This window comes from Plectropomus leopardus, chromosome 9 (genome assembly GCF_026936395.1).
Source record: "Plectropomus leopardus strain MGB_pleo_1.0 chromosome 9, ASM2693639v1, whole genome shotgun sequence".
NCBI lineage: Eukaryota > Metazoa > Chordata > Actinopteri > Perciformes > Serranidae > Plectropomus > Plectropomus leopardus.
This window is the reverse complement of record NC_142184.1, coordinates 24,092,053-24,115,977: the sequence shown is the minus strand read 5'-3', so window position 1 is coordinate 24,115,977 and position 23,925 is coordinate 24,092,053. Positions and strand designations below refer to the sequence as shown.

At 38.6% G+C, this 23,925-nt stretch overlaps 1 protein-coding gene across 1 annotated transcript; it reads left to right on the top strand.

The window, feature by feature from the left end:
• The first annotated feature begins 2,231 nt into the window (after window positions 1-2,231).
• LOC121947146 (N-terminal EF-hand calcium-binding protein 1-like) lies at window positions 2,232-23,925 on the top strand. The gene is made up of 12 exons (XM_042492073.2): window positions 2,232-2,547; window positions 7,527-7,551; window positions 13,089-13,197; window positions 14,251-14,276; window positions 14,594-14,691; window positions 19,100-19,358; window positions 19,533-19,612; window positions 21,455-21,508; window positions 21,751-21,863; window positions 22,014-22,091; window positions 22,247-22,338; window positions 22,700-23,925. The coding sequence occupies exons 1-12, from the start codon at window positions 2,431-2,433 to the stop codon at window positions 22,726-22,728; spliced, it is 1,080 nt and encodes a 359-aa protein (XP_042348007.2). The 5' UTR covers window positions 2,232-2,430; the 3' UTR covers window positions 22,729-23,925.

The window sequence follows — 23,925 nt, the reverse complement described above, 5'->3', positions numbered from 1 at the left end:
AATTTTTCTGCATATAGGAACTTTTTTTATTTTATACCTACCTATACCTACCATTTTCCTGAAAACACTTATATACTTTTATTACATTTCAATGCTGGACTTCAGATTATTAAAAGAATATTTAAGCAAAGGAACTAAATACCACCACTGGTTATACATTTACTTTTGCCTCATATGCCATGCCTTATATAGTCAGTTGATCAAAATGTGAAATGAGGATGACTGAACTTGACAATTGCATCATAATTTACATAGTTAAGCATGTCCAGAGGGGGCAGAGATGTGTATATTGGTTCAGTGTCAGTCGGTGCCTCCTCCAGGGTGCGGCAGGTTGCTGCTGCTTATCTTAACTCAGCAGGCGTTCAAGTGCAGCCCTGATAAACGTCATCAGCTGAGGCTGATTACCGATTAAATAATCCCCAATAAAATATAGCAGGGATGCATCTCCATATTTTGATAAATAACTTTTATTTTCCTGCTGTTAAAAGAGTCTCAGTCTCAGAGGACAAATTAAAAGTTGGATGGAAACAATCCACAAATTGTCAACAAAAATAACTTATCTTTATTTTAGTTTTATTTACAGACGAGCACCTCTATGTGTAGTATAGTTTACAAACAAAGACGGACTGTGTCACTTCCCTCACAATCTCCTGCAGGCAGCAGATAAAGCAATTCTTAGGATCTGTGGCTTTTTCTTGTGGTTAGATGTTATCTTTAAGTTGGTCCATCAAAGACCCTTTAAAGACCACAAGTAGGTCAAAAGTTTATCTTTACTGTTGTTAAATACATTTAACTATTCATCACATGCAAAAAGCATAATTTTCTTAAGTTAGCTACATGCTTTGAAATTCCCATCTCATGTTTTTTCTCTTTGACTGTCAGCAAAAGTCATTTAGAGAAAGACTATGTGTGCATACATTTATGTTCTGTCATTTAGTGTGTTCTCCACTACGATCAGTGAATAAAACACAAATTAACATAAAAAGTATTCAATTCAAAAAGAAAAATATGAAAAACATGCTTTATTTATTGCTTTTGTTATTGCTGTAGTATGTAACAATAAATATTGTATGGTAGCGTACAGCCGTGTATATAACAATAACACTGATACTAATACTGTCAATAGCATGAGTACTGTTACCACAACTACTCCTTCTACTATTAAAAAAATCAAAATAATGAAAAAAGCTATGCTGATAACAACAACAGAATCATTAATAATAATAATAATAATATAATAATAATAATGAAAGAGGTCAGAAGTGACGAAGCTCACCTGTTGACCTGCACTGAGGACGAACTTCAAAACAGCAAATAGACAGAAGGTTAGAAAGTGTCAGCAGTTATTAGTAAGATGTCAAAGAGCATTATGAAATCAGCTCTGCTCCCACCCATCAGAAGGGTCATATGGGTCTCAGCATTGGGGGACCACCCAGTGTGTCAGTGTGTGTGTGTGCGTCAGTGTGTGTGTGTGTGTGTGTGTGTTTGTGTGGGAGGTGCAAAGATGCTGATAGGGTTCCATTAAAGTTGTGTCACTCTCTGTCTTGTACAGTGACTGAATGGTGGACATTTAACTTCGATGTCTGGTTTGTTAAACATATAAATAGTTTGTTATATTCAAATAGTTATTAACACTCTGTTGTTAAAGGTGCTATATAAATGAAGTACCATCATAAGCATCTGTTTGTTTGCTTTTGTGTTATAGGGTATTTAACAAAAATGCATGTGCTTGGGAAGTCTGGGAATGGGACTGGATACAGTTTTGTGAGAGACTGTAAACTGATTTTTATAGTTTTGTATGTGATCATGTTGTTCTAAACATGACCACATGTACAATGTCTGATTCATAAAAACGTTTCCCTATTTTTTTGATTCTTCATTCACCGTGGGGGCATGTGAGAGAAGCAAAGTTGTCTTCATGAAGATTACATAACAGGATGGCGGGGTAGTCCTGATAAATATTGCCCACAAATTATCAAAAAAGTCACATGAAGTCCCCTTATAGTTCATTTGGGGATATTATTAGAACATTGATGCAGTGTTAGGTGCAAATCTCGAATTAATATCCCAGAAGATAACCACTGTCTGTCAGCCAGAGCTTTTTTGTTCAGCCCTCCCATGTAAAACTCATTGCCTATAATTAACTGTTTCTCTGTCAGTGTGTGAGCTCTCACCAGCAGATGGTGCATTTTATGAATCACCCGCTGCTGGTCGTGTAGAGGCGGAGTTTTCTGTGCTGCTGTCGACGTGCAGGCGGCGGGCAGCAGGCAGAGGGCAGCAGCCTGGGTTCATCATCCTGACAGGATCACAGGACCAACATCATCATCCTCCATCCACCCTGACAAGGACGAGCCTTCCCAGAAAACATACAGAGACAGTGCAATCATTTTATTCAAACAAAGAAGAGGAAATCGCATCGAAAGCGGCAAGATGCTGGCCTGTACGGAGATGATCACCATGTGTCTACAGTCTGCAAAGCACGAACACTTGAGGAAACAGCAGGAGCTTGGCCACAACCAAAATCAAGCCATCTCTCTTTTCCATGATGTGAGTAAAAGCTGATTTATGTGACATTTAAGTAGCTTCACCCTCTTGTCATTTTTTTCCAATAGCACATCTTTTTAGAAATTTGCTCATGTATGCATATTGAGGCGTGTTTTGCTCATGACCGCCTCTCAGAGGGTCGTCTTTCAAAAGGCGCAATATGAGTAAAACACCGTCCTTTAAGCTGCTCTTTATGAATGGTTCATTTTGTCAGCCTCCCATTCACATCGTGCTTGATGTGCAGTATTATGTAAGAAAGGTGAGTGCATGACCATTAGTGCGTGAATGACAAAAGAGATGCCACAACACAGTCATCTGACATACAGATGTTTTAATCCATTTAAAACATCATAGCTTTACAATGCAGCTGTTTTAGATTATTTGTTTTTTTTTTCCCCTCATAGGCTGATGAGCCTCATGACATTGATTGTAGCTTTGATAAAACATGCATAGTGTTTGTATTAAACATGATATGTATGATTTTTTAATCTGCAGCCTTCCCCTCAACTCTAATCAGATACATAAAAATAGAGATGTTATATTTGAATTATTTAACCAGGGTATTGCTTGCACAGTTGGCAGAGGGTTGGATTTATATGCACAAATGTTCTCTTACTCCACTGCCTTTTTCTTTTGCTTCAGTATGAAAAAAAACCCAACTACTAATACAGTGCAGTATTACAGTCAGTTTAAAATCATTGCTTTATGCTTGGAGCCTTAATGGCTATTGTGCCTCTGGTTTACTGACGACACAAATACAAGACAGTGTATTAGCAGCATCATTTCCCAGCCTTAGACTTCCTGACAGCTGACTGTAAATAAAATTCTCCAGTTTCCTCAAGGCAGATTATTGGCCAGTGAAGGGAACATTAGACTGCAGCAAGTACGCATTTGGTATAAATGCAGTTAGCATTCTTTTCTCTCCAGGCAAACACTGCATTACCTTTCTTCTCTGAACACATTAATGGCTAATGGTTGGTCATTCTTCAACAGCTGCAGAAATTAAAAGCATGATCACCGGAAGGCAACTTATCCACCTTCATCGACCTTAACTGATTCTTTGCTCTTTAATTCCTGCGTGTTCTCAAAGATGTAATTCACTGGTGGGAAGGTGTTCTGGTCAGAAAACTGGGTTGTCTATGCAGTAGGATGATGCAAATACTTTAAAAATTGGTGTTAGCTGAAGAGAGAAAACAGAAATAAAGGCCATTGCATTTGCTTTTGCACAAGAGATAGAAAACCTACAAGTACCAGAATGCACCGGTGGGTGACGTAATGCAAGCTTAGCCATCCCACAAGAAACAATATGGCAGACAGCTGTGCTACTAATCTGCTGCTGATAAACAATCAAATTGCATAATCAAACAGCAAACTAAAATATGTTTCTGAACATTTTCAGTGCTGTAACAGATTATTGGTTTATATTTTTATCAGCACTGCTTAGTTTTACCATTTGGTTTCAGTATTTTCAGCCTCCATTTTTACATTACAGGAAATGGTCCCTGATCCTTGTTCTCAAATTCACAGCCAAACGAAACACTAATGTGTTTTTGAAATCATTTTAGGCGATGAAAAGACAAAACAGTAACCTAATGTTGGTTTATATTTGATCAGCACTGCAAAGTTTTACTGTTTAATCTGCATCGAAGGTGGGACTAAAAAACTAAAAAAAAGTGGTGTTTATCCCAGATGCACTTGGGAGTTTCTCCTGATGGAGGAAAAATACATTTCACCAATGCAATTAATGTAGGTTACAATTATTAATTTCCACTCTCAAGAAACATTGACGTTAGAATATGCTAAAAGGAGCTTCATAGTATGTGCCATGAAAATACTGGATGAAAATTACTGTCATCTATCTATTAAGAAGCTAACTTTACATTGACAGGTATCCTTTGGAATAAAAAACTTGGTAGCATTCACATTAAATTGGTTAACCTTAACATTAAATCATAAAACTCCAATGTCAGTTTGTTACCAATTTTAAATGAATCTTACCTAATCAATAAATGTTCAATTTACAATTGAGTGTCTGAAAGGTGAGAGTGATTCTGGCCTGTTAGCATGGTAAAATAAAAACCTTCTACCACTAAAGTATATTGGCAAGGAGCAAAAATCAAGTGTTTCTTCATGAACTGATGATCCTAAAAATGACAAAATCATCTCTGTTTGTTAAGCAAAAACCCCAGAGCCTACGAAAATGATGCTGTATGATGCAAATTTTAGCTGAGAGATGAGCAGGGAGATCTGGAAGATAGTTTACCACACCTCATTTACACACAGGTTACTTCCCACATAGTTACCCTTAACTAAACCGTGCTGATGCTCACACTGGCATCTGCAGGATTTTACAGAAAATTCTCTTTATTTGTGCTCTTTTCCCTCTACACAGGCACATTTCAGCTCTCCTAGACTTAAAGAGGGTTTCTGTGTTGCTTGTCTCTGTTTCTTTAAAACAGGGTCTTTGTCTGTTGATATAATTAGACAAGCTGAAGGACACATTGTTTGATTTAACAGACTCACATCCGTGTGAGGGCTTTTACCTCACTGAGAAGTGTATTGCTGCTCCTTTTGAGATAGTAATTAGCCTGAGAGGCTGATGGGAAGCTTTGTCGTGCTTTTCACAAATAACCAAGACGCTGTAGATGTTCAAAGGGTGTCAGCTACTCCTACTGTATTTGTATTATGAGTGTGATATATCGGCAGGCCCACGGGACTGGCTGAGATAGAAATTACAACAACAAGCAGCATCCATGTAGCTAATAATGCTTTTAGAAGAGCTTCATTGGCTCTGTAGAATGAGCTCCATCGACTCCACCGACCTCCCACTTAACAGCACAAAGGAAGAATAAAGGCCAGTAAATCTCCTGCTCGGGTTTCTCCAGAGCTGATGTTTATTGCTCACAATTTGTTCCCCAGATTTTTATGGAGCACCTCCCTGTTGGCTTCCTCTGAGGTGTCTTAGACAGGATGCTTGCGTCAGCACTTTTACGGTTTGGGGAGATTTGACAATGATTGCACAGCCTCCAGGTCTCACACCATCACCTGCATCCAGCAGTAGTCCTCATGACTGCCTGTCTCCTCAGAGGTGCTAAAGGGCCATACTCGTTATGTGTGGTTTAGTGCTTTCACTACAAATCCTTTATAAAACTCAACATAAATAACAGCATGAAAAGCTTTCCTGCAGCTAAATACATTAATAGTTTATGTGAGGGGGGTTATTTTATGAAGTCCCAAAGCTAAAAGAAGGCATTAAAAGATTATTAGACGAGTCCAGAATATAGCAGAATACATAAATAGATAATACTGAAATATAAAGCTTTATACTCTTCCATTTGCTGGTATTTTTTCCACTGTACTAATGGCACTAATTGTATTGTTTATTAATGTATTATATTCCAGATTTGCCATTTTGACTACCTTTTTACTGCTTCAAGTCAGTTTTGGGGCTCCGTGCTTTTCTAAATATCAATAATTTGGTTGGTTCAAAATATGCACATGCTACTGAATTTAATGTTTTTACTATTTATTTGTTAGAGTGTTTTTGATATATATTTAAGTTGTCTGTCAGCAATTTAATGTACAGTGTGGTCTGGCTTTTTAGGTTAACTTAATATTTTTTGTCAGTGTTTGTTTTTGACAACTTTAGTTTTGACTGTAATGTTAAAAACTTAGCACATATCTTGGTCACAACCCTTTAAGAAACAATTATAAGAGGGCTTTGGGAAAAATGTAATGGGTTATCTTAAAAAAAAAACAAATGAAAAGATTTTTTTTAAAGAAATTATTGATATTGTTATTAGCCTCAACAATCAGTTTGAATCTACGTCCCTACCATTCCCTCCAGCCTCTTCTTATTTATTTCTGGATCATATCAAAGTCTTTTAGTTATCTATCTTGTCCATAAACTGCATTACCATGCAATGATAGTGTAACTTTGAAATAAATGAGAGCAGGCTTGATACATTGTGGCTGATTACACAACATAGTCAGGGTTCAAGAGTATGCATAGCATACAGGAATGAATGGAAACCAGCCTGGATTTGTAGGGAATACCTCAAACTGTACTTTAAGTATACAAAAATGGTTAGCAGAAATGTTAAATGTACAAACTGGTTTCGTCCTTTAAGTCCTCTCTGAATGAGACTATAAAGGCTGAACGTTTTCAAGGTTCCTGAGATGTTCAGTGCCATCTTTCTAATTCTGTATGCACAGTCAGTGCCATTTTTTATGATATATATTTCTGTGAGGATCAGTAGATGTGTCTTGAATTGAGGGGGGATATGTGCATTGCGTGTCCAGGCCTTCACACTCTGATGTGCTCAAAAGTCGACAGCTGGATGTAAGTGCACCGCTCCACCTTGATGATTCAGTTAATCAACCAGCCGCTGGACTCCATTGGTCCACGCAGGATGATTGAGCAAGGAAAAAAAAAACACTGAAATGAAAGAGCTGCCACTCTGATCTCACACAAAACACCTCACACTCCATCAACGGATCTGACTTCTCACAGGCTCAGTGTTACACTAAGATGAGGTCGGAGATATCGGTAATGATTTTATAACCGCGTTCACAGCATCAATCAGTGAACACAAAGCATGGTTGCTTCCTGCTTTCAGGTTTTGCACCAAACCAGTTACATATCTTAAAGCAGCGTGATCGTTCCAGATGCCCCGTAAGAAAAAAAAGCCATTATTCCAAAGCTCCTCACGGGTGCACATAAATGTCAGCGTTTCATTTCCTGAGATGTCTCTTTTGTTATTGAAATGTTGAAATTACAGCTCCTCTTGGGTGCTCTTCTGTGTATAAAGAAAAGGGACTAGTGTGATACAGATAGATTTCCTCTCTGTACTTTTTGTCCTCTTGCTGAAATTTCAAACTGACATTTGTTTTTATTTTCTTTCACTGTCTTTGTGTTGTTTGTGCATGTACCCCAACCTAAACCAAAACCACTTAAACATGATCCTCTCCTCTTCTTGCAGATTTTCCGCCGGGCAGACAAAAATGGTGAGTAAGCAAAATATGCACCTAATTAGATGACATGGCTAATTAAAACTTAAGTGTTTGATGACTTGGTTCAGACAGGCGACCTGTTTTGGCTTTGAGGGGATTTATGTGACTCGAATGGACCTTTCTGTTTTATATCCACCTTGGAGAGATCCAGAAAGATAAAAATAACCAAGTCAGGTGCAGCTGCTTCTTACTGGAATTCAGATGTGATTGGATTTGACAGGATGAACTCCATGAACATCTCAGTGATATCTAATAATATATCCTCAGTGAGACTGAAATATATCCCTCCAGTCTCAGTCGTCTTGCTCGACCGTTAATATGGCCTCAGCAGAAAATACATTTTTAAACTGCTACAAATTCACTGCAGACTTGTACCTAATGTGATTGTAATATATTCCCTCTGCAAACGTGTCGCTGTTACATTTGATTAAACGTGTTACCGTGTTATATTTAAATCAACTCTTTACTTCAAAGGAACCCCCCTCCCAAAATATCTTGTGGGAAAATGCGGAGCATTCAGCTCCGCATGAAAAAAACAGTGCTGACAAACAGGAAAATGTTTTTGGTCTTAATTTTTTATTCATGCGCCGCAGCTCCATTAAATGGAATGTAAAAAGGGGCAAGAGATTAATGTACTGTGGAGTATCGATGAACTCTGATCAGTTTCCTGGAGAGGATGCTGGATGTGTTGCATTAGAGCAGGATTAATGATACAACATGAGCCACCATAAGCAAGGGTCGTCTGCGGTGCCATGTGTGGAGGTATTCAAATAAAAAAAAATTGTGAATTATGAAAGAACCTTTAAAAGATGCTTTTTCTGTGCAGCTGTTGTGAAGAAAGTGTTGAAAACAGAGGAATGGGTGGGTGGTTGTTTATTTCTTGAAGTGTTGTGTCATCTCGGGCGATTACTTTGTGAATTAGTCGACTGACGCAGTTGCTGCAAACATAACAGCGGTGTGAGGTTTTAATAGAAAAAAATGTTAACTCCATTTCAGTTAGTGTTTATATTAAATGCATTTGGTGAGCCTGCTCCTCCTCCTCCACCCGCCGTCCTCCAGCCCTCACACAAAGCTTTTATTTTTCACTCTTTGTAGAAGATAAAAGCGAGAGGCGAGAACTCATGTTTGTGGTAGCTATCTTCAATTTGCAGCCGAGCTCTGCTTGGGTCTCGTCTTCACGAACTCACTGAGTCGTGCACCCGAGAGGAAAAGTGCCTCCTACCAATCAGCACTGAGTGGGCTGCCATGATACACTCCGAGCACTGCGGATTTAGCACATAATGAGGGCTGGCTACCTACTCACTATACTCTCATTCCTCCATACTGTTGTAATGAGGAATTACAGCTTTTATTTAAATGCAATAAAACAATCGTGTGAATGCAAGAACATGAAGTTCTGCACACTGAGCTCAGAGATGAAAACGGATTTGATCTATGATATTAGAATCCAGTTTCTCAGTGTGTGTGGCTTGGATTTGTCAGGAAAGTGTGAAAAACACTGATCAGTAAGCAGTTAGATTTTGTCTTTTAAAATAGAAGAGACTCATTTTGTTAAGTGTGATATGTCACACATTTGCCTTCAGGAGTCTTTCATAATAAACAGACCAAAGTGTCGTCATCGGAGCTTACAACAAACAGTGGGATGAAAAATGATTTGTCAAGAAGGCCATTGATTGGTTTGCTTATAGAGCTCTAGTTTAATAACATAGACGGGTATTGTTTTGCTTTACTTTCTTGATTTAAAAAAAAAAAAAGTGTTTCCATTAAAATGTAAGGTGCAAAGGTAGTTTTGCTTTTTCTTTCTTGACACTCAGATTATAAGACTCTCTGTGAGGTTTCTGCCTCACATACTTGCAGTTTTTTAATTAACGCTGTGTTCAGTGCAGTGGCAGGGAGGATTGTAGACTGCTGCAGAATCCTCAAAGGATGATGTACAGAAGAGCTGCAGCTCTGAATGGAGGAGAGGGACGTCATTAGTAGTTGGTTGACTATTTTAGCTACAAAATAACTCCAGTAATTAGTTTTGATGCCTGAAATTATGACCAGAAAACGAATATATTTTTTAAACTTATATACTGCACAAAATTGTAAATAACTTGAAGTTGAAATTCTGACCTAGCTTCACCATGATCCTCTGTAAAGCGTGTGTTTTATGGTCTGTGTCTACTCCTCAATCTATTCTTATCCCTCATATTCTCCTGAATTGCACTGTTGGGCTTTATGAATTATTGGTGCTTCTTCGGTTTTTAGCACTTTAATCCTTTCCCTTAAGGAAAATGGGCACTGGAAAGATACGAGCTATGGTACAGGGAGTGATTTTCTTTGAAGTCGCCGTTACATTAAGTGTGAAATGAGACAATTAAAGCTAGTAAACTGCCTAGCTTCTTTTGTGAGGTACAGATTTATCATCTGTCTCAACAACACTTTAAATTTCCCAGCAGAGGTGTCATATTGACAGTTGTTAGTCACAAAGTCTCGGGATCAATCACTGCAAAATCTGCATATTCTCTAATTAAATCTCACTGTTTTAGGAGCTGAATGTTGATGACATGACAGCTGCTTTCCTGATGAAGAACTACATGAGACTTTTACAAAGAGTATAAATATATTACAGTATATATTATTAGAAAACACTGCATAATTTTACAAAGGGGTGAAGGCACAAAATAAATAATGCACTGTATTTTATCAAAGTACAAATTTGACATTGAGAGGAAGACAGTTAAATTGTGCATTGCGTTGTGTTAATTAATGCATGTTGTTTCACATGTGGAAGGAAATGTCTGCTCTTTTGTTGCATTCACATGCTCCTTGAATTAAAAAAAAAGATGTGTCGCTGTTTCTGGACCAGCATGTTCTCTAAAACAAACGGTTAATATTATCAGGGTTAATATAGATAAATAATCTTTCTAACTAATGGAGGTCACTCTACAGCAATGGTTACAACCCAATGCCATACTAAAGGTTACATGAAAGTGAGGAAGTGATTTACAATTTAAGTTAAATTTTTTTAGCATCAACGAAATATTTACTTTTACCACAACTCGTGTAACAACATTTTCACTGACTGTGCAAGTTGTTCAAACCTGAGGGGGAGTTCACATAACTTATTATACATATGTTAAGTCAACATAAATGTCCACAAGATAGGTACACTACATCTACAATAAACGGCAGCAAATTTCCAATATTCGATAACCCGACAGCAGCAGTTGTTGTTTTATGTTTTTACCATATTTACTTAATAAATTATGAAAATAAATAACCCACTGACAAAATTATTATTGATTTTCTAGTCTAACAAATCCCCCACATGAAAGACAAAACAGGATGTTTGTAATTGCTTCCTAATGCTACCCACATTTTTTTGGTTAAATTTATGCTCCTAAAAGTTGTGTAAAAGCATCACTTTAGTTCAGGAGACATCAATAAATATTCCATGGCCAGAAAACAAAAACATAAGTCATTTTGAAATGTCTGACTAAACAGCCCACTAGAGATGAGATCATGAGTGACCACAGTTATCAGTAATAATAATAAAATCATTACTGCTAAAATGTGCTAAAAAAACATACTGATATACGCATAGAAATCATGTTTAATATTGAAAACCACAAATAAAATTGAATGCACTTTTACATGAACATGTGAAAACCCCATCAAATGTGCATCAACATTAGAAATGCTCGCGAGTGTCTGTGTCACTGTAGATGAGAACAAGCGACGAGTAGCATCTCTGTGTTTGCCTGCTGATCGCCTACTCTATTCACAAGGGAACAACAAAACAAACCCACGTTGCTGCACCTTCTTCTGGGAGACTGTTGCTAACTTTGCTTGATGTTGAATAGTATTTACTGTGGACCCAGTAATGTGTTTAACAATAATTCAGATTTGAAACGGTAATACATCATGGGGAATTTTATAATGGGAAACCAATAACTATTTCATCCTTATATCCTACAGTTCTGTATGACGTTCAGGTTGAGGAGAGTCTCACGAATTGAGTAATTGACTCATTATTTCAATACAAATTATCAATAAATGCCTCCAAAGACTGGTTTTGCACATTCTGATTACGTGATGACATTTGGAAAGAAATCATAAATCTTCTAGGCGGAGCACATGCTGCACAGATAACTTTCCTTTAGCTTGTGAGACAAACACTATTTCAGTCTACAGCTGAAAGCTCACCACTGCAGCTCTGAGAAAAGGCTACACTTGCATAACATGCCATCTGAGCTGCACTGTAACTTGTATTTTGGTGTCTAATTGGGTGTGCATCTACACCAAAGCAGCTCTGATGGAGAAGGCTGCAGAGTGAGTCAGAGGTGTAACAGATTGTGTTTACTCCTACATTATGTGGAAGGAAGATTTTTTACAGAAAGTTTGAGATAAGAATTGTGATTTTAATGGCTTCATCTTTCATCTGAGGTTCAACGAAGCCAACAAATGTTCAGCAAACCCACAGATTTCCATCTTAAGGGTGTGATCAGTATGTAACGATTCAAAACAAAACAATTTAAAACACTTTCCACTTTATGCAGTAAACACACAATACAACTTATAGTAAATCTCTTCTGGAAATGTGTCATTTTTGCTTACAAGCCTTTGCTGCATCGTGTCCAGAGCCATCCACTGTGCGAGCTGGCAACAAGTCAAAATAGTTCCCACAAACATAACAGATGATATGATTTACTGTTGGCTCCGGCCTATCAGTCAGAGCTCTGTTGCCTGGCAGGAATCTCAGAGCCGGGTCTCAAAAGGCTTCGATGCTTACAGAGCAAAGCTGGCGAGATGGAGGCGAGATCTCATTACCGTCTGAAGTTTGTCCGCTAGTTAGCTCTGCTCTGACTACTCAAACTAGCCCTCAGTCTTCGATCCCAAATTCCTCAGGAACCCTGCAGGCCTGCAGCACACAGCCCCAGACACTGCTTATCAGAGGCGGGCCGAGCTCGCTTTCAGCTTCCTCTTTATGTTTATCCTCTGCCGTTCACACACACTGGTATAACATTAGTTGATGTGCAAAGTGTGTTTATGTGATTGTTACAAAATTGTAAAGGGAGAAGTGAATTGTGGCAGAAATTGAAATTATGCAGTGTCAGGTTTCAGCAGTGAGGGAATAAAGGCCAAAATGGGTTCTTTAAAATGAAAATGTGGTGCTCAATTAGGTAATTATTACTCCTAAGAGCAAATATTGGATTTTCGGCTGCATCACAACACATATCAACAAATACTCATTTGCTGCAGTAATGAACTCGCATAAGGGGAATGTAGTTTAATTCAGTTTTATGGGAAACACTGCTAAGTTTATCCTCGACAGAGTTTTTAAAGTGGAATAAAGATCTTGGAACTATGTGAATTGATGTGAACCATTTTCATTCGATCAAGGTTATTGCTGGAATTAATTAAGTGTTTTGAAGCCAAAGAGGCCTTGTTCCATTATACTAAATAATGTAGAAACTCTTCATTAAGGTGATAAAACCTCCTAGGCGTCAGTGAGGTGTAATTTTCACGTGTTTGTCTGCTTTCAGACGACGGCAAGCTGTCCTTGGAGGAGTTCCAGTCGTACTTCACTGATGGTATCCTCACTGACGACCAGATGCAGGAGCTGTATTGCTCCATCGACAGGCAGCAGACAGAGTGAGCGTATCTTCCTTTTTGGGTGTCCTCCAACTCTCTTGCCATCTGTAGCCCCTCCTGCTCTCCTGCTGCCTGGCAGTGAGATGTCAACACCTCCCTTCAGTGGAGATTATGTCAATATTCCATCTAGAGGTTTAATTCTGCCGTGAAAGACTCAGAGTTTGCAGCACTCTGTTTGCACGCTGATGAGCACGAATACGACTGAAAAAGATGCAAAATTGAAAAAAGTCTTTTGGAATTAAAAAAAAAAATCAGTTTTATGGCTAAAAATATGAGGGCATTGTTTGCAGTGTCTGTGGTCACAATGTTGAAATAGAAATGAGGTGTTACAGCTTGAGCTGCACCTCTAAATGTGCAGAATTAGTTAATCTGCGTACTTTCAGCTTTAGATAGAAAGCTTGCAAAACGTAAACAGACAGTGCTGTGCATTCATTTAAATGTTAAAGGAAACAGATCAAATTCCAAGTCCACCACTATTTGTTATAATGTTAATTGTTATAATGACTAAATACAGTACATTATACTTTATGTACAGTAAAAGTGCTTCTAGGTTTAGTTGCAAGGCAGTTGTGCTGCTTTGTTTAGTGCCTTGTCTAAACGCCCCTCAGAGATCAGCAGTGGAAATCAATACCTCCTTATTTCAAATGGAAAGTTACAACGAAACAAGAAAACAAGATTCTACAGCCTTGCTGTGACTGAGGCTATGCTTTAAGCAAAATGCTGAAAACAGCATGCACACACGCTGAAATTAAAAGGAAACATCTATATTCTGAACCAGGCCCCTCTTTTCCCATGTTTCTGTGTCTAAGTGACTAATACAGACAACTTTTGGTCCAGTATTGGGGGAGACTTCTTTAGCAGCACTGGCGAAACGAGATACAATGTAATCCCGTCAGTTTACATCCACTGGAATTTTGACAAGATGATGGCACTAGATAAAAAATCTGATAATCCCCAAAGTCTGACAAAAAAAAGTCTTAACCTAAACACTTGAGTGACATCTCTTTAATTAATTAACATGTCTCTTTTTGTCTTCTTCCCATTGTCTCACAGCAACCTGGACATAGACAAACTCTCAGGTAACATATGTGTCATTCTTGCTTTGTTTTGCTGACTTTGCTATAAATGTACCCCTAAAATTTTATATACATAAGATCAGCTTCATGTGTCAAAGAAGCCAGATGTTTCATAGTTTTAGCAGCTGCTGTTGGCAACTAAAACGCAAGCATCCCATAGTTTCAGTGAGTTAGAAATTAACATGTAATCATGTCAGTGGAAAAAACACTTTCATTGTAATAGTATCATATGTGATATATTTCCTGCTTGTGGAAGAGCACCACTGATCGATGTGCTGATCAAGCACAAAGTATATTCAACAAGTCTTCTTCTCCTCCAGAGTACTTCACTCCACATCTGGGGGAATACGTCAACGTCCTGTCTGCTCTGGAAAAGCTGAATGTGGCCATTTTGAAGGCCATGGATAAAACTAAAGAGGTGGGTGATAATGGCTTTCACCTCTGCACCGTGTTGATAATTTAGCATGACATCAGCAGACTATTATCCATTTCAACAGCTTTTGGAACATTTGTAGGCATCTGCTATCCCTCCAAGCATTCAGGGTTTCAGGCTGTTTTGTGTTTGTGCTGCAGCTGTCAGTTTGAAACCCTCTCAGAGGTCTTTGAGATCACTCTGCTGTGGTGGCGATGCAGAGGAAACAAAAATGCCCAGCATGACAGACTGTGCTTGATATCTGCTCTGCTTGTTTTCACTAACAATACATTTTCAAACATGAGCTCACAGAAGCTTACAACTGCATGCTTTTAAAAACGGTCTCTTCTAACAAGATAGTTGATGTCAGCTTGTAGTGTGAGAGACACTGACAGCATTTTGTCTTAGTAAATCTGCTGGGCAGCCAGTAAAGAAAAGGCAAAGCAATTTATGTGAACATCTTTTGGGCTCTTTTGGAAACAGTTGAATAATATGGCTGATTTCACAATGTGGTGCGGGTATTGTAGATGCATTGATTGCTGTGGAGCATTATTCATTACCGAATATTCTCTTCGTTATTTATTTGTCCTCCTAATATTTCAATTATGTCGTTTTAAATGCCAGAAAATCATGAAAATTCATCATTTTCCAGAGCCAAAGATGACTGCCTTATATTGCTTGAATTCTCAGATCAACAGCCAAAACAAGAAGAAAGTCCTCCAACAGCTCTGTGAAGCTGGTCTTAGGCACAGTGTGGTTTGAGCGAAATGATAACAGCAGCATTTTGACATGCTCAGTGATAATGCCAACATGTTAAGCAGATCTACCATGCTTACTATGATTATCATCTTGATTTAGTATTTTGACTTTGCTATTTTAAGTAAAACAAAGTATTTTTTTAAGTATAGATTAGGAATGCGACCTTATGATTGTGCTAGAGTAAAAGAGGACAAAAGAGAGAAAGAAGTAATTTGCAATGAATCCTCAGGGAGTCATGTGTGAACCTAATTTTATTCAGAGAGTTTCCAGTATTTCGCTGCTCATGACAACTTTTCAGGGGTTGAATTTTTATATAACTAACCCATATAAATGCATCCAGCTACGGTAACCTCAGGTCACTTCTGGCTCCAAATCCAAGATTTTGACAGCCAAAATGCCAGACTTAAGGCTTAAAAATTAGAGTCCACAATCCAATGAGTGATGTCATGGTCACTACGTCCATCGTTTTTTTATGTTCTGTCAAGACTTTTTGTTCAAAACAACAATTATGATCTTCACAGTGGTATCAGAAAACAGGTCAGGAGGTCACAAAAGTTGGTGGTATTTATCATCTGGGCGCTATGAATACGTGTACAAAGTTTCATGGCGATCCATCCAGTAGTTGTTGAGATATTTCAATGGACCGACTGACCAGCATTTTGTGTCAAGGTTTTTTAAGTTAACTAAAAATAAACTAAAAACTTAGATTAAGTGTGACAAAACATTTTAGTTAACTGAGATAAAGTTAAAGCTAGACTTAAAAAAACTAACTTATGATACTGTATGCTTAAAAACCTAACTAAAATAAAACAAAAAATATATAGGAATTGTCTGTAGAGACATCAGTGAATATATTTATTGAGGCTGGGATGTTTACAAGACTGTAAGTAAAAGTAAAAACATAAAAAATGCAAAATTATAACAACTGTTCTACATGTAGCAAATTAAAACCCAATGATGACCACCTAAGATGTATCATCACAAGAGTACACTGTTTGTATCATATTGTTCATTTGACATAGCATTTAGGGTTTATTTTCACTTTTTATTTCAAACCAGTAACCAGAATCTTTACATGTTTTTATACATTTGGTTTCATCTCTCTAACGCTCTGTCCTAGTTGGAAACTTAAGGCTTTGGAGCTGAAATCGAGATCAATGGTGTTTAGTTCAAAGGACTGAACATTTTGAAACCACCATTTCTTTCACATGTATTACCACATAACAAGACACAGCATCTCATCAACTCACCAGCCTTGAGCTGTGAAACATGATAATTAGAGCGTTATGAAATCCTGTTATGAAGCCTGGTCGAGCAGAACGGTATACTGTATACGTCACGAGATGTAGAGGGGATCTAAGTGTCAGCCCTCGACATGCACGGCTGTAATCATTTTGTTTTAGACGCACACAGCCGAGATCAACGCCAGAGAGCTTCCACTAAGATGTAATCAATAGCTCAGCTCAGTGTTATCGACCTCATGTGAAGCCAACTGGTGAATATTTATTTCTGTTGGATGAGGGAAAAGAATCAGGTGCGGACTGTGAAAAATGCAGATTTGTTATGAGGTTGTTTTCTGTGATATGCAGCCACTTATTTTCAGTGCAGCGCAGGAAGTGGGTGTTACTGATAAAGAGAGAGAACATAGGGGGATAGCAGAGCGTAGATGACAGTAACTAAGGCTGACAAACCCCCCAGCTGTCCAACTGATCTGACTTCAGATGTCCTCCACAGAACTGCACCACAAACACGTGGCCATTTTTCAGCTGCTCTAATCTCCTTCTCTTTCAGTCTCATTCTCTCCTTCTTAATCCGGGTCCATTATTCACTCAGACGCACGCTTCTCTTTCACTGTTTTATCTCCTTTCTCTCTACATCCATCCTCTCTGACATTGTATTTTTCCCTCTCACCCATGCCTTCCAATGGCTCATGCATTTTTCATGTTGCTATTAGTCACTCAAAAAGCTTTCTTTGCCCTGAAGAGAAGCTGCCTTTTTAGCCATCCTGAGATCTGCTGTAGTTATTAAATTCTTATTGCTAAACCAAAGATAAAACTAATCCTACAGCAGTACTCAAAGGGCCACCAAGGCTCACATGTATTTTCAAAAGTGCCTGCACAAACAAAGAGTATAATGATGAGCTCACAGACGAAAATATGTCCACTGTGTTGTTGTGGTGCCCTGAGATAACAAGAAAACATCCGCTGTTATTTCGCAGCTCTTCTGTCTTGAAAAGAATAGGAGGAGAAATTGAGGAAAGGACTAAGGTTCATTACTCATGTGGTACAGCGTCTCTGCTGCTGAGAAAACGCAGCACACAGAAACAAGGATCTCAACAAGCTCCTTGGTCATTTTTCAGATGTCTCCTTGTCATTTTACCAGTCTCTATTTTGTTGCGCTGCACGGTGCTGGTGACAGTGACGGGCTTCATTATCCAAAAAATATGAGCTGGCAAAAAAAAACCCAAAAATAAACAGCAGCCTCAGAAAGTTCTCCACAAACTGCCACTAGACATCCTTATACTATCATGACACCACTTCACACTTCATGGAATTGTCCATTATCACCTTGTTACTGGTATTGTTTTCACCTCATGAGTCTGTGCATGTCATCATGGTGAAATGTGCTCCAGGTAACACCAATTGTAGTGAGAACTACTACTGATTGTATTTTCCCAAGTGTTATACGTCTGTCTGTGTGCCTGTGGACAGATTTTGTCATGTGATAGCGTCACAGCCGTGTAAGATACAGTGACAAAACAGTGTGTAATTGAGATCAGAATCAAGTTGAAGTACGAAGATGAGTGAGGTCTGAGCAAGGGGGCTAGAAGTAGGGTGGTAGGGAGTGAGGAGGGGGACATTGGTCTGGCCCACATTCATTTCAACTTGCAGATTGTTGTGCCGCGGCTGTAATGATCTCATTGCAAGACATTCCCTAGTGTGCTTTGCATTGATTCATTCAGGGTAATCTACACACGTCAGACAGTGTTTCAGTGTTCACTACTTTTTTGTTTTTGGCAGGTGGAAATAATGCTATTTTAACTTTGTGTGTGGTTTCAGTTCAAAAGGACCAAAATGCAAGACAGAAGGCAGGCAGGTTGCAGGAACAAAGGGAAGCTTTAATAACCAGCACAGTTTCAGTCATCAAAAGCAGGCAGGCAACAAAAAACTAAGGAAGCAGGCAGAAGTAAATCCAGAAACCAAGAAAAATGCATATCTAAACCAAGAAGTACACCAGGAACACATTGAACATAGACGAACTGACAATGAAACAGGGAAAAACAAGGGAAGGAGGAGTGTTAACGAGGGACGGGTGACAGCAGCGCTAGCGAGGAACAGGTATATTTATTATTTTTTAAAGACGTGAAAGCATCATCTTTACAAAAAACCTCAAAATACAAGATAATGTAAGAATCAGCAGTTTTGCACAAAAAGCTGAGCATAACATGAACCAAAAATCTACGAGTGTCTGTAGCTTCTTTCTTCACAATTTATTTAATCACCCGAGCTGAAAATGAACACTCAGACAAGTCCATCATATCAATTACAAAATTACAGAAAACATTTCTAAAGATGAGATGAGAAATGACTGAATGATGGGAAAAAATGTACTTTTGATTCTTATCCTTCATGTTTACTTTTCCTCTTCCATTCAGGAGTATCAGGGTTCATCAGTGCTGGGTCAGTTTGTGACACGCTTCCTGCTCAGGGAGACCTCCAGCCAGCTGCAGTCCCTCCAGTCATCACTGGACTGCGCTATGGAGGCGGTTCATGACCAGGGCTGTCCAGGGCGGAGGATAGTAAAGAAGCCCGAGGACCTGCCTATCCAGAGGGTGGCCAAACGCCCCGGCCGACGCATCCAGAAGAACATGTGTCTCTCCCCTACTGACCCCTACTCTGGCATGCTCACCACAGGTTGGTTTCAGTAACACTGTGATTAAGATACTGGAGAGAGTTGGGAATTTTAAATGGAATATTGCATTGTCTTAGCTCAGAAGTAGGTCATTCAAAACAAAAAATGCCACACTTTGATATACTGTCATTATTCAGACTTCCTGTGTTGTGATGACTTTGTGTTTCTGGGGTCAGGGGTCAGTGTGGAGCCAGACAACCACTGGGGCTCCCAGATCAACCAACTGGAGCAGCTCATAGACAAACTGGAGTGCGAGGTTTGTGTGAATTCTTTTTTTTTTGCTTCCAGTTTATATGCAGCACTCAGCTTGCTGCTTCATATTTAGGGGAGAGTTTTAAGAGCAGTATCTTTATCTTTTCATCTTACTCTTGGCAAGAAAGCAAATGAGTGTATTTCCCTTTTCCTTCAATAGTGAGTATTATAGTTGTAGGCAGTGGGCGATGTGCTGATTTTTGATAGGAGGTATCAGTGATTCAGTGCCAAATGTTTTATTTTACAAGCCCACCGTTCGGGTATGGGGATATAGTGGGTATGTTAGTCAAAAGGTGCTTGGCTTTTAATGATCACCACAGTCTCAGAAATGTATGATAGGCTGGTTTTAAAATGCCAGCTGTGAACATGTAAGAGTCCATCCATTCTACTTTTCTCTCTTTAGAGCATGCCATGTCAAACTCCTTTTTTCTGACTCTCATTTCTCAGACTCCTCTCTCGTCTCGTATCATCTGTGTGTATCTCACTCGCTGAGTTTCAATCCTTATCAGAAAACAAAGATTTTAATTGCTGAGTAGCATCACATGAGATGATTGAATCCATGCAATTGGTCCTTAGTTTGCTAACAAACGCTGCTCCCAAGCCCCCAAGAACAGTGTCACGATTTGAACCCATTTTTACAAAGTGTACAAATAAGAAATTTCAACTTCCAAGTTTGCCACATGAGGCTATTGGGCCCCAAAATACTTAATCCTGTAGTGGGTAATTTTGTTTTTTTGCGTCATAAGCCCCGCAAAAGGACTCAGAAGTCTGTAGTAAGCTTCCTTCATGTGCCCAACTTTGTGGAAGATCCAGGAAACTTTATACCACGAAAACTGACCTTTTTTTAGGCTTCATGTGCAACTGAGCTACTTTCATAGGAATGAACAGGGCCCCGCTTACAACAATGTATCCAGTTCTCTTTATATATCCATGGCTGCAACAGTGACGGTAGAAATACTCCCTCAAAATATAGTTATTCTCAATATTTTATCAGTTATAGGTCTTGGTGTGGTGGGACTTTTTAACAAGGGGGGACTCATTTTAGTCATTTTGCTAACAAGGGTTATGGCGTCCCCTCTCTTCCCTATTCAAATTCCTTATTTGTTATAGGCATCTAATTTCTGACTTTTAAGAGAACTGCTCTTTGTTAGGATCAGGATTAACTGCAGAGGCTCAGCTGTTAACAAACAGAAATGTCGAGCAGGCCGTTTGAGCCCCACTGTGTGTTTGCAGAAACACAGGGTTCGCTCTGTGGTACATGTTGTCAGAGAGAACGATTTGTACACAGTGTGTGTTGTTGTTTAGGCCAACGATTCGGGCTGTATTGAACTACACAAACTGAATGTCATGCATAAGCATCAGCCTGTAAATACATGCTGCGATTCACTCAATGCTTTACGCTTCACACAGATATTGATGCATTGGTGTAGCTCTACTATTGATGCACTGGGATCACAGATGTAGACAGATATTTTGAATTCTGTGAAAAAGCTACCTAAGTTTTGCCTGAATGTCTGAAGAAGAACTTCCTGTGGGACTCATTGCATTTGTAATTTTGCATATTCATTGGAAAAAATGGATGAGTCTTTTTCCAAGGTCAGATATCAGTGCTGCAAGGATAATGAGCTCGCCTGCTAACACACTAATAATTATTTTTTCTTATCAAGGCCATACAGACAAGATTATAGTCTAACTATCATTCTCAGGGCTGTAGTGAGGCTGGTTGAGGGTTAATATGAACATCTTCCTTGTAAAAACCAATGCTTTGTGACAGACTGTAACTTGTGGTCGTTCTATTGCTGGAATCTATTGAGCTTAGTCTGCTGCTTTATGTCCTCATTTCCAGAGTCCACATCTTGAACCTCTCAAAGAGGACACATTGGCAGGGACGTATAAATCGGTGAGTCATGTGAGGTTGTGTCAATTTACATGAGATATGTTTGCACAAAATAAAATGTGTATAATGATGTTACTGCTAATTGTTGAGGTGTTTTGTGTTTTTTTTTTTTAATGTATTTGATCATATGTAATACTGTTGAATCAGTCATACAAATGCAAATCCACTAAAAATCCAAATTAAGCGTATTCTGCTGGAGTTATTTGAAGACGGGATCGTGACATCAGTTTGTTTTCTCTCTCCAGAACATACTCCTGGTCCAAAGACAAATGTCTGTGAAGGAAAAGGATGTGGAGCAGTTTCAGCAAGCTCTTAAAATCTACACAGATACCACCAGCAGCCAGCTAAACAACCTGCAGTATGTCCCTTTGTCTGCCTCAGTGCCTTTGTTTGCCTCAGGATCTCTGTGATTCAGTGCAGCCACTTCAAAATCGCTTTAATTTCCCCAAACATATGAGATAACCCCCTCTACCCTCTTTTTTCTCTCGCTGTCTCATTTTATTTTCAGCGTCTCAGTCCAGAACTTGCCAGACAGATCATGCTTCATCATGTACGAATTTTGGCAGGACCGTCTCTCCTGGATGAGGTAGGATCAGAGGGGCTTCACGGCATATTAGACTAGAAAACATGTTCTGAGAATTTCAGTGCTGAACCAAAATGTGCCCTGCACACCGAGCTGTTCACATCCTCTCTTTGAAGTGTTATTGCCTTGCTGAGCATTTCATCTCTCTTTCCTCTCAGCTACCTGCAGTCGTCCATCAGTAAGACCTTCCAGCGCTGCATTATTGACTCACTGGAAGAGCCTGAGATGGTCTCCACCATGCTCCTCCCAGGTAGGAACCTGGCTCTTAAACAATAATCTCTACTGACGGCAGCCTTCACACACAAAAACTGACACAAATCCAGTTTTATGAATAAATTATGACTATTCTAATTACAATTGTGAGAATAGAATTAGAAATAGCATTGCCTTTGAAGTTGTAAAAAAAAAAAAAAATCAGTTAATGCAGGTTTAATGTGTGAGAAATACTGTACTAGTTAATAAACTGTAATCTCAGGAGGCCATTGCTTTTTTTTAGGGAAAAATTTAAGTGCATGTTGACATTTACCTTTTCTGTCTGCTGTCATTGGTAATTAGTTTTTCTTGGGAAAGAGCACAAAATATTGATGCTTAATTATTGTTTCATTTGACAGCCTCTTGGTGGATTATGAACAACAACTGACAGAGCAAGGCTGCTGCTATTCAACACAATAAAAGCAGGAGGAAGAGCTGATTGCGTAATCGTTTTATCTTTTTTTTTTTTGTTCTTTGATATCAACTTCCTCCTTATGGCATGACCAGGATCGTTTTTTGCAAAGCTATGCTCTGAGGCCATTAAAAAAGAAGACCGCTCAGAAAAACCATTCAAGAGTGAAACAAATTTAAACCTCGGAAAGAGAGAATTACGGTAATGCAGTATTTTACTGTGTGATCAGGATTTGTGCCAATGTTAATTTAACAGGCACATTTCTGATTTTAATAGAAACAAAAGAAATGACAAAAAAAAAGATTTGCATGATTTCTTATTTCTCAGTGCTAGTTTATTTCTATCAAAAACTACTTCCTAGAATAGATATGTCGCTGATGCCACAAAAATAGAAACACATGAATAACAACTGATCTGTCTATCCATCGTTATCCCTCACTCATTTTTCCGTATGGACAAAAACAGAAATAGTGTTAGGGTTAACCTGCATTTCCCCGTGTTCTCTCTGTGGTTTTGTGCTTTGTTGTCTCCTTCAAAGCTTTGCTACCAAGCGTCTTTTTGCTGATGGGTTAGACAGCCAATAGTTAATGAACGATTATGGTCCGCTTCTAAACTTTTATCATCTGTGTGTCACTTCTGCACTTTAGAAAAATATGAAACATGGACCTAATTGTAAAGAATGGATATTTATTGTAAATTGTCTATTGAAAATGTAATATTAATCAAGACCTGCACTGAAGTGTAGTGAGACATTAGCAGACAATAAAAACTAATAAGTCTGCAGTTTGCCTGTACTGTTACTCTAGAAATAAAACACAAAAGCCATTGTTTTGCATTTGCAGTGTGTAATCAGAAGAGTTAAATACACACAAATAGAAGTTTATATTTTGAGTACAGAAATTACGCAGATCTGTTCGATGTAATGACGTCAGAAAGTATAAGATTGTGTATAGTAGTTAATGACAGATATAAGTCATAGCTGTAGAACATTGGTAAATGTACAGTATGATAGTATATTGAGCTGTGGTTGCTCTGACAACGTGAGGAATGAATGTGTTCACTCCTTTTTTAAGTGTTTTATCATTTCTTTTATGAGGAATATACCGTTGTTATGTGAATGCTATGTTTGTTTTTTGGCATGAAATAAAGTTCATGACTTGTTGATGACATTAA

Excerpts from the sequence above, each read along its gene's own strand:
- LOC121947146 (XM_042492073.2), top strand. The coding sequence starts at position 2,431 with ATGCTGGCCTGTACGGAGATGATCACCATGTGTCTACAGTCTGCAAAG. Across the intron at positions 2,548-7,526 it reads CCATCTCTCTTTTCCATGAT|ATTTTCCGCCGGGCAGACAA; the intron begins GTGAGTAAAAGC and ends CTCTTCTTGCAG. Across the intron at positions 21,864-22,013 it reads AGCCAGCTAAACAACCTGCA|CGTCTCAGTCCAGAACTTGC; the intron begins GTATGTCCCTTT and ends TTTTATTTTCAG.